At 38.3% G+C, this 11,715-nt stretch overlaps 1 protein-coding gene across 3 annotated transcripts; it reads left to right on the forward strand.

Moving 5' to 3' along the window:
- Nucleotides 1-1,088: 1,088 nt before the first annotated feature.
- On the forward strand, nt 1,089-11,349 carry LOC101157822 (homeobox protein Nkx-2.2a). 3 transcript variants are annotated; one of them, XM_011490512.3, is made up of 3 exons: nt 1,089-2,405; nt 2,972-3,304; nt 10,902-11,349. In XM_011490512.3, the coding sequence occupies exons 1-3, from the start codon at nt 2,141-2,143 to the stop codon at nt 11,090-11,092; spliced, it is 789 nt and encodes a 262-aa protein (XP_011488814.1). In that variant the 5' UTR covers nt 1,089-2,140; the 3' UTR covers nt 11,093-11,349. The 3 variants fall into 3 exon arrangements, with proteins under 3 accessions (XP_011488814.1, XP_023807697.1, XP_004082426.1); XM_023951929.1 differs by lacking the exon at nt 10,902-11,349 and having other exon boundaries at nt 1,241-2,405; nt 2,972-4,670; XM_004082378.4 differs by lacking the exon at nt 10,902-11,349 and having other exon boundaries at nt 1,250-2,405; nt 2,996-4,670.
- Nucleotides 11,350-11,715: the final 366 nt, after the last annotated feature.

Genomic DNA, 11,715 nt, shown 5'->3' on the forward strand with positions numbered 1-11,715 from the left:
ATTTGGCTGCGCAGCGTTACTTGGTGGATCAGGTCAGTAACCCCTCTCTCCCTTATAGAGGCTCGGGCTCAGCTCCAGGTTTGGCGTCGGATTCTGCATAGTTCAATGGAGCCTTTGTGGGATGTCGAGACTTGTGATTAATTCTGCCAATTTGGTGCAATATTTACCTCAGGCCTGTGAGCCAGGTGCACCTTTATTTGCGCAAAAACGTCCTCCTTAAACTTGTTTAAAAATAGCCTAACAAAAAAAGAAATTATACATATATATATTATCATTAATATTATTATATATAAGTAATATATATATTTACGTATATGAATATATATATATATATATATATATATATATATATATATATATATATATATATATATATATATATATATATATATATATATATATATATATATATATATATATATATATATATATATATATATATAATACTTGTATAACATAAGTATAACTAATTAAGTAATTATATGAGTATATAAGTAAAAAACAACAGCAACAAACAAATAATTTAAAGATATGTCATTCCCCCAAAAAATGTTTAGTATTTTTTAAAATTATTTTATGATGTGTTTCACTTAAAAACTTTGGTGCTGGTGCAAACATGGGTGTTTGTGTTGAGATGGATGGACGAGTTTTCTTAATATTGTGGAAGGATCCTGGATTTGAATGAAGAGATAGTCCATTGAAAGCAGTTGAATGCCATGACAACTAGGAACAACCTCTGATTTATTCCAAACAGTTAGAAAGCATTGTGCGCAGGGCGTCAATCATCCATTATTTGGCCCCTGAAATAAATGCAAAAACTGCGGCCGGACAAAAGCTTCCAACAGGAGCCGGACATTTGTCTACATTTCCCCTATTGTGTGCAGCTTAGCAATCGGTTTGTATTTGTGTTTGCCCGGGTCCGACCACCCAGGATGCGCAGAGGACTTGCTAAAAAACGTGAAACATTGTCACCCACATCACATACTGGATGGGAGACAGAGGGAGGAGAGTGAAAGGGAAAGGCTTGAAGGAAAAGAAAATAAAGTAAGCAACAATGATACTCGGACTGAGCACTTTAAAGAGGGCTCCACACAAGCAGAAAACAAATATTGGACGGCGCTGGCACGATTGGACAGGGAGATTTAGTCAAGAAAAATATGTATAAATATTTTGTTGTCTATAAAAGGTTGGATCATACATGTTTTTTTTTAACACCACTTTATCTATTAATTTTATTATTATTAATTTGGGTGTCACATTTAGGTGGACCTTTTGTCCTAAATGCTTCTCATCGTTTCATAACAAACATTGCTGCTTCTGTTGCAACACAACCTCTTGTCTCTAATCCTTGGCAAAAATATTTGCACAAAAGGTTTACATAAATTATCCAAGAACATTTGATCAAAACACGTCACGCTTTCCATCAAATAATATCAACTCAAAAACCTCGACAAAATGTTCATTTCTGAAAGAACAGTAAAAGACAGCAGCATCAATTTGTTAAAACGCGCATTTCGAGTATAAAGCTACTTGGAGGTTCTTTGTATGTAAATAGGGTGTAAAAAAGGCCCTCCCCGTCTTTGTAATTAATTGACACGTTATACCACTCATCATGCTCTGAAGCACCAATGGTAGAGGCTCGGATCTCCCCAAAACCCACAATTTCACATCTGCAAACACTGTCTTCATCCACTTGACTCCCAAGACCCGCCCACACGTGGCCAACCTTTCTCGTTTTTGAATGCTTTTTCACTGCAGGTTCATGTGTTGAGACCAACCTTATATGGACTGATCGGACAAGGTAATGGCTTATTTCCCCGTAGCACCCAGCAGTAGCAGAGTATCCATGAGCCACATATAGCACTTCAGCCACTTTGGCATCCTTCCTGGACTTATCCAGACTGAATCCACAGCTCCTTGCTTAGGCAATGGTTACCCACAGTGGCTGCTTTGACTGTACTTCAGCGTAGAGCGACACTTGCACGTCCTACGTGTTTTTTTTTTCCTTGCTGAAAGAAAAAAAAAAAGATCGCCTCTGCTTTTTCTTCGTCTTGTTTGTTTGTTTTCACCACAGCGGATTGTCCAAAAAGGTGGTGCAGCAACTTTTGCCTGCATATTTTCCCTCCCCCTTCACCAGAATATGTCGTTGACCAACACAAAGACGGGCTTTTCTGTAAAGGACATTTTGGACCTTCCCGACACGAACGATGAAGAGGGATCTATCACCGGAGCGGAGGAGGACACGGAGGGATCGGACACCACGTCCACGACAAAAACCACTGGAGTTTTGGTGCAAAGTCCTCTAGAAAACGTTCAAAACCTGCCTTTAAAGAACCCCTTTTATGACAGTAGTGACAATCCTTACACACGATGGCTTGCTACTACGGACAGTATTCAGTATTCATGTAAGTAGAGTAACTGTTGCTGATTTTTGCTGATAGTGATATCTGTGAAAAGCATTTGCTTCTTTTTGCTGTTATTCATTCTCAATCGGTTACATGCAGCATCTTTTTTGCGCCTTTAAGACGCCCTGGCGCTCTGTTTATCCTAATGCTCCGCGCACGGGTCGTCTCGGAGCTTTTATTGCTCTGCAAAAAGGTTCAGGATCACTGCACTTTGCAAGAATCCAATCGATAAAACACCGCAGAAAAACAAGGAGGCTGCAAGTTAATCGGATCCACAAACTACTGTGAAATTTGATTGCATGGTTTGTGGATTAAAAAAAAAAACTTTAAGTGCATCACTCACTCACTTGTGAGGAGGTGAAGTATAATTAATGTTAGTTAGGAATTTTCACTCACTCAAATTAAACCCTGAGTTGCTCCAAAATAATCCAAGGCTTGTATTGTGCTCGTTTTGTGCTTTTACGCATGTTTGTTGCAGTGACACAGTTTATTGTAACTGCATGGATTTGGTGGCTCGTGTTTGTGAAAAATGTCTTTCAGAACTTCGCAGCGTAACGTTTTGACAGTCTTTCTCCCGTTTCTTGCCGCAGTGCACGGTCTATCCGCCAGCGCGCAGGACTCAGCCAAGTCCCCGGAGCCGTCCGCGGACGACGAGTCGCCGGACAATGACAAGGAAACTTCCAGCAGTGGCGGCAGCGACTCCGGCAAAAAACGGAAAAGAAGGGTGTTGTTTTCCAAGGCACAAACATACGAGCTGGAGCGCCGCTTCCGGCAGCAGAGGTACCTGTCAGCGCCGGAGAGGGAGCACCTGGCCAGCTTGATTCGCCTCACCCCAACCCAAGTGAAGATCTGGTTCCAGAACCACCGGTATAAGATGAAGAGAGCCCGGGCTGAGAAAGGTATGGAAGTGACCCATCTCCCTTCTCCCAGGCGGGTGGCCGTGCCCGTCTTAGTCAGGGATGGAAAGCCTTGTCACACTCTTAAAGCTCAGGACTTGGCGGCCACTTTTCAGGCCGGGATCCCTTTCTCGGCGTATAGTGCCCAGTCGCTCCAACACATGCAGTATAACGCGCAGTACAGCGCCGCGGCCACGCCACAGTTCCCCACAGCACATCACTTGGTGCAGACGCAACAGTGGACTTGGTGAGAGACATGATAGAGACTTGTCGTTGTGATACGGTAGGGAGGTTCACCACAATGCAAAGAAAGAAAAGAAAAAACTTACAAAAACAAAAAGACTTTTCATTTTTGCAGCTTGACTCATATATATACTACCATTTTTATTCGGGGCATGTGTGCGCCGTGTTTACATGTTTTCGTTAAGAGAACTGGGTCCAAACCTCTCCCACATAGATTTTATTCTAAATGTCAATGCTCTTCTTGTGAACATTTTTTTTTGTAAAGTATGTTGTGTGTTGGTTGTAGAGATGTTTCCTCTTTTTTTTTAAATTTTATTTTATTTTGATCCTTCGTGTTATTATCAGCACGTACGTACCACTTTATAATTATAGAAATTTTAATTTCTTGCTTCTTTTATGGACCGAAAAAAAATATTTATGGCCATGAATAAAAAACTGGCAAATTTTCAACTCTTTTTTCCCATTTGTTTTTATTTCTTGCAAATATATTCAAGCAGGTGGTTCAGAGACCGGGAACTCTGTTCTCTATCTAATTTGTGAAAAATAAAAAGGGAATTAATAAAAAATATACATATTTTCTGCCAACATGTTAAATCTTTGTTTAAAAGCAATGACTAAAAATGACTGGGGTTACATTTAATAAAATAGGCTACTGTTTGTAACAAACAATACAAACAATGATTTTAAAGTCTCTTTATTTGGATGAAAAATCCATTCAGGTATAGCGCACAGCCAAACACCAAACGTGTACTTGAGTCTTTTCTTTCGAATCAAATTTAATCCGGAGAATATTTTTCCCAGTCCAAACACATCACCAATAAAGAGCCCAAAGTCACTTGTGAAATGGGACTAAAATCCACTCACTTAATATGAGTGGGCTTCTCCACATAAGAAGCTTTTGAGTCAAAAGCACTCCTTTTTGTCAGCACTCCCGGCCCCGGCTGCAAAGTGGACTGCTGAGGAAAAGCATCGCTTAATGCAATAAATGTTTTCTTTTCTTATTAAGCGCCAAAATAAGGACGGAGGTTTTAACACACAAAGAGCTCGTAAGTAAAACTAAACGGTCAAGTGTTATAATGAAGTTATTTATCATGATATCATCAAATAAAAAAAGTTGAAAAGTGTACAAAAATCTTAGACACGTGTTCCTTTTTTAGCAACAAAAACAATTTACGCAAAAACTGCTACTCGGTGATTCATTGAGCGCGGTGCGCATTATCGGACTCCTTCAATATCTTGAGTAAATATGATAACCCCGCTCGAGAAAAGAAAGGAAATCTATGCATTCTGTTTGTCCCGGGACAGAATTCTCACAGCAGATGCTAGAGTCGCCCCTATCATCACTGAACAAACAGCTAAATTGGGTAGATTTGCTAATTATTTACAGAATTCGGTCTCAGGGGGCTACTGGCTTTTGTGGACGGATACAGACTCAATTTGTCCCTGTCAGGAATGCTTTGTCACAGAACACCAGTTGAGCTTGTAGGTCAAACAAATTTAGCTACTTTGTCATATTTTTTTTCTTTCTTTAGAGGGGGTAAAGGACAAAAGATGCGGCGGACACGTTTCTGCGGCGCGTCTCGTTTATGATGGGAACCCGGGGTGGAGGGTGCCGCCAATATGACATGAGCTGTTAAAAGCCAACATAAAAATACATTAAAAAGTTTTTCGGGAAAATAATAAAATAAAATTATTTGTTTTGTAAGGAAAAAAAAGGTACAAATAAAGATTTATCGCATCTTCCTGAAACACTATGAGGGGAAAACAATGCGTCTGTTGGAGATGTAAGTCGTGCATGTTAACGAGCAGCAGCAGTGAGGATGCAGACAGAGTGGATAGACAGAGTTCCTCGGTGCTGTTCAGAGTCAGGGAGATGCATCCTTGGGCTTTTTGTCCCGCCTGTCACTTGGTGCCATTGTGATCTTTTGCTGCACACGTTGTGTCCCATATGGGCAGCTGGGCTCGGAAAAGGAGAAAAGGGATCTTTTACAAACCCCAAATTGTATCAAGCTTTCAAATAAAGCATTGTTGTCTCTCAAAGAAAAACGAATTAAAAATTCGAGCGATATCTATTCTGGTCAGAAAAAGAGAAGAAGCCCCATTCACATACAACAGGCAGTCCTTCTTCCTTGATAGAGCTATGCCAACAACAGCCTTCTTATTTCTCTCTTCCTTCTACCCCCCTCAGTCTTTCTAGAGAGTGAAAGGCTGATTATTGTCTGACTAAAAAAAGGTTTCTGGTTGGAGCGTAAAAGCTATTTTTAATTCCAGACTTCTTTCGTGTTTGCGTTGCGGGCGCAGGAAATCTGAAATGAGCACATGGAAACATATTTGACCCTTTTTCCGGATTGAGGACTTCCACGTGAAAATGGTATTGTGCTTTCAAAAGGGCCAAGCATTGCAATAAAAAAAAATTTAATAAAAGGAGGACGGGTGGAATTATAGAGAAAATGTAAATTTGAATTTGATTTTTCTTCGATCCAGCGGGAGCAGAGGTTCATCAAGAAATAAAAATGTGCGCATCGGCAGGTGTTGGAATGAATGCGCCAAAATAAAATGTCCCAATATGCATTAAATAGGCTATTACATATGTTTTCATTCAATCTTTATGTCATTAATATTATGTGTTGACATTTATTCGCCAAATTACACATTTATTCGTAAAAATGTTACATCAGTGGATTTCACCAATATTTGAATTCCTTCAACATGACATGTTCTCCTCTATTTCCATTGATAGAGAAACAAAACGTAAACTTTGGCTAAGTACAATGCTTTTTCTCCCTGAATCTGAGGGGAAACAATATTCACTGCGAGTCCCACTTTGTCATTACGCGTCAGAAAATAACTCAACGCCTTCCCCAGAGCTGGAACGGGGTCAGATTCCTCGGAAATTGCTTTTTGACTGCCTTAAGACAAAGTCTGTTGCTGCGCTGTAACCTGCGTGCATAACGCAGTTACATAGCTCGGAATAAAATACTTGAGGAAACATGAACTTGGGACACAGTGGATCTTCAGCATCTTGCCCATTTGAACCTCGACATGAATAATCTTTCTATTGTGCGAATCGGCAAATAAACGAGGATTTCAAAGCCATAATAAGCGCCGCTTCTTATTTTAAGGAAGCTGACTGGGTTTTATTGCCCTAAAGTAGATCCAGATTAGATTCGCCACAGTGAAGATATTAAATATAGGGTGGCTGGGGGTGGGGAGGAAGAAGAGGCAGACTCTGTTGCACCAGGCTGCCACAAGATGGAAGCAAAGGTCTGCGTAAGCGGTGTGCCGTTTCCTGCAAATGTCTTCCAGCTTCATCCGATTCCATCACCTAGAATTATGACGACTAAATTCCAGTAGATGAAAGCAACGCGCTTTTCCTCCTCTTTAATGAACGCGCGTGGCGGCAAACTTGACTGTCTTATAAGTGCTTGATTGCGGTTTATGACATTGTTATGAATCTTGAGAGCATAATCATATCGCTCTTCAAAACAAAACAGACAGGAAGTAAACATTTCACCAAGCAATTAATGCAGTTTTATCTCACACCCCGTTATGGAGGAAAGAAATATCCGGATTGCTCCACGGTGTGGCGCAAGAGGATAGGCAGACAACTACCCTCCTCATTTAATCACTAGTTGAGAAAAAAAAATAACTTCATTCTATATCACGCAAAAAAGGCGACTCTGTTTCCCCCCTAAATATTTTTGCCGAATGTCAAATAAGATTAAATAAAATGTATATAAATGTCCAGGGGAAAAAAACAAAATTCTTTGGGGGGAGAAAGCCATACAGTCATAAAAAATATGCCGTCTAAGGATACTTACAATACCTTAAACAAAATTTAGATTAGTGTTACTCACCCAAATCTTCTTAAAGTTTATCACTTCAGCCAGTAAACTTGCATTCCTAGCTGAGGAATATTCAGCCAACATCTCAAAAGTTAAAGTTTGCAAAATGGGTCAAATGACGTAAAAGTTATACCAACCACCATCTTTCTGCGCCAAATGGGACCAGCATCAGTGAGCTCACACCTGCAGGGGGCCTCCTTGGGCTGAATATAGCATCATCTGTGAGGGCAGAGACGCTGAACATGAAAGAAAAGGGTTTGTAAAGTAAGAAGGAACCATGGCTGAAAATGGGAAAGTTTCTGACAGCAAATCATTTATGAATGGTAAAGAAAAAAATACCCGCAAACACGGACAATTATTTCAGTGGAACGATTATTTAAGAATATTTACCATATTTCAAGATGGATAAGCACATTGCACTCCTTTATTTGTTAGATTATGTTTGAGTGCACAAAGGAGAGCAAATTAACTCAAGAGACCTTCCAGTTTTCTTAGTGGAACAGACAGTTTTCAAATATTGTGCAAGTGGTTCACATCAACGGTCCGCCTGCATGACAAGAACCTGAAGAGCTGGGAGGCGTCTGACAAAAACTCCAGCATCTGTGCTTGAAACTGAGCAGAAGAACCACAGCCTGCATATGGCTTCAAGAAGAGGTGGAAGAAACAGAAGGAATTCCTGCAGCAAGTCTGAGTGTCCTCACCGTTTCCTATGTTGTGAACATTTACCAGTGAAAATCTTGGGTTTGTTTTGAGTCTTTTTTTTTCATTTCCAAAGCAAAAGTTCATAGCTAAATTGCTTATTTCAAAAGAAATATCCAACAGTATATTTATTTGAAAATTTAGCGGAACGTGTTTTACTGCATAAGTCTTTTTCAAATAAATATTCTTCAGTGTCTTTACCATAAATTGTAATAAAAAAAAACATCTTTGAGTTCAGATTGGATGAGGACAGCACACACACACAGGTTTGCATACGCATCTTCATGAACAAACGCAACCACACAGTGTTAGTCAAAGTATTTCTCATGCAGAAATGCAAATGCATTGGGATGATTTTTTTTTTGCAGCTGTCAACATGAATCATTTGAATAATTTAAATAAATCACACATATTCACATTTTGACAGTGTTGTTTGAGTGGTCACACAATTAGTCTTCCAGCTACTCACTCAGAGGTCATGATTCCAGCTTCATTATCCTGTCAGCTGATTTGCATGCAGAAAAACACAGTTGGAAAAAAAAGAAAAAAAGAGTTGATTACATTTGGAGCACAAACTTTTGGAGAAAATATTGATTTATTCAAACTCTTGAAATTGGCAAAGAAAAATCTGCAACCATGTTTTTGAAAGTTGTAGAAACATGTCTGAACTGAAGTGAGGAAAACTGTCTATTTTGTGTTTGAACAGAACTAAGCACACAGTTTTGCTGAGAAAGCCGTTGATGGTGCAGTTTTAGTTTGATGCAGGCAGGTTTAAAGTGCTGCAGAAGAACAGGAGCCAGTTCAGTGTCATCTTTGGGCAGGAGCGAGCGTCAAGGTTCTTGACTCCGCTGAATGTTGAGATTACGCAAATAGCAGAGTAAGCAGAAAGATGAGATGACCAGGTGAAGCCAGCAAAGCTCAGTCAAAGGAAAATGTCAACAAACCAACTGCATGATAGATTTCAGTAATAAAAATACTGCAGAAACCCATTCTGTCTTTTTGTGTCATCTTTAAGGACTGGATTAATGATCATGAATCACTGTACAATTCTTTTTTGACATAATTACACATTTATGTAACACAAGATTTGGGTCTGTATGGATTACTAACTCATATCCTGACAATAAAGGTTTCATCTGTTCTCTGAGAGACAACAACAGGGTATTGCCACAGACAATTCAAAAACAAAAAGCTTGTTGAGTGCTATTAACAAATAAATGTGCCTGGAGCCGAACTCTTGAACTCCTTTTTCTTCCCCTCTTTTGCATTTGCAATCATATCTAAACATGGGCAACAAAATGTCAGTTTATCTTGATTTAATTTAACAATTTTGAAGTGTTAAACTGAGAATTTAATTTTTTGAGATTTTTTATTGTTCCTGTGTAGATATTGACAAAATTAAATTAAGTGGAAAAGTTATGGAATTGTATTTTGAGTTTTCATCAATGGATGTGAAGATTTTTTGTATTATATTTATTCAACATACAATTGTAAAAGGCAAGTAGACAGAAGGCGGTGAGAACTGAGGATGCACTGGGGGAAAGCTGCACATGTATCACTATAATTCTTTTAATTCTCTGACTTTGTTCCTTCATCTGTATTAATTTTATTGTTTTCTTTTAAATAACAGATGCAATTGTAAATGTATCAGAATGGTAGCTTAAAAAATCTTAATGCAGTAAAAAGTCATGTTTGCAGCAAGCAAAAACTACTTTAGATTAATACGGCGATGAAACAAATTAAATGTAAACATGACATAAACATGAATAAAACTTAACTAAAGGAAAACAAAAAAGGCCCAATACAGGGAACTGAACATTATAAAAACTTAAAAACAAAACAAAAAAACAACCAAAACCTTAAATTTGAGGAGGGGCAACAAAATCTAAAGGAGGATTAAAACTGATACCTGGTCTAACAGTGACTGAGGTGAAACAGAAAACCAGACCACAAAACAAACATGATGTCACCTAAAACTTATGTCAAAATGAACAATCTAAAAAGAGGCACCAATCTTCATAAAAAGTAAAAAAAATCAGTAAAATTAGGTGGAGCAGTTGTTTCTCTTCACCCATGTATCCATCCCTGCTGTCATGTTGTCCCCAAACACAATGAGATTCTCAACTCTGCTGGGACAAATGTTCACTTTTTGTGGGCAACATTTAATCAATATCCGTAAATACAGAAGCAGATAAACAAAACCGGAAAAACTTGGATTAGAATTTTTCAAATTCTTTTTTCAATTTTCAAATATATTATCTTACCAAAAGATTTATTAATTGTATTCATGGATCTAACCACTCCATGAATCCAGAAAGAATGTACTTGCCATAAGATTATGAGTTAAACAAAATGACTTTAATTTATTAAGGATCATTTGAGAATAGCAAAAATTTACACGCAGGGGGCACAAATGTGCAAAACTGCAAGAGACTGTGTAATGTCCACTGCTTCAGTTCAGTGCTTCCTTCAACATTAACCCCCCTAAAAATGTAAATATTAAAAACAGTCCCTATAAGGGATTTCTAATCTAAGATATCAGAGGTGTTGTTATGTCATTCTACGACTTTTACTTTAAATTGGCTTTATAAAATCTTTTAAACACTATGTGCGGACAATATTCTGCCTCGTAATTGCCACTGTAATTTATTATTATTTTTCTTTCATAAAGATCAAAAGCTAACATGAAAAATAAACTTATTAAAATGTTCACTGTGTTATTTAATTAAAATTCTGCTGCTGTATTACAAAATTACCATCTGATGTTTGGTCTTACTTTCTTTTGTCTTTTCTTTCTCAATGTTCCACCTTAGGACTTGAGTTGTCTTGTACAAAACCCACAGTCTGTTGCAGTCAGGTGGGCTGGACGGGGGACATCGTCAACAACCAGATCCTCAGAGTTGAGTGTTTATGCCTTTCACTTAATGGGTTGTCTCACCTTCTTCAGAGGATGAACATGAGGTGCTTGAGATGCCAGCATCGCAAATGGATCCTGGGGCTTTAAGTCTGATAATCAGCTATCATCTGTTTCAGACATGCTTCAATCAGCGAGTCTATTGATCAAAAAGCAGCGATGTGACAGTTTCACCGATTCAAATTGTATGACGAACTTCACTTTAAAAGAGGAGTCAGAAGTTCACACTACAAGCTGTGCTCCTCGTTTGTTTGTGCACTTGTACCCTGTAAGGAATGTAACATTCTTCGGAGCTGTCTAATTGTATAATAATAAAAACAAACGAATACATTATGTGGACCTGTGAACGGACTTTGCTCATATTTTGCTGTCAATGTATGCTTTTGTCCAAGGACAAAAGCAACTCAGCATAAGAATGACCAAATAAGTTTTCCTGCTTTCAGTATTAAAGAAAATTGTCTTTATGTAGACTTCAAATAAGTCATTTCACCACTTTTGCCCTCCCTCAACTGTTAGATTATCTGCCTATTCTCCTAGACATCTTAGACTCATGAATTTTGGTGTAGGAATTATAGTAAGCTGGCGTTACCATACCAGTATCATATTTTTTCCATAAAATATTGCTTTTTTAATTTAACTGTACACAATTTAAGTTTTAAAGTATTGTAAATACATAGGACGATAACTTTACAAGGAAAATTTGTCCTGGTGTA

The sequence above is a fragment of the Oryzias latipes genome, chromosome 22 (genome assembly GCF_002234675.1).
Source record: "Oryzias latipes chromosome 22, ASM223467v1".
Lineage (NCBI taxonomy): Eukaryota > Metazoa > Chordata > Actinopteri > Beloniformes > Adrianichthyidae > Oryzias > Oryzias latipes.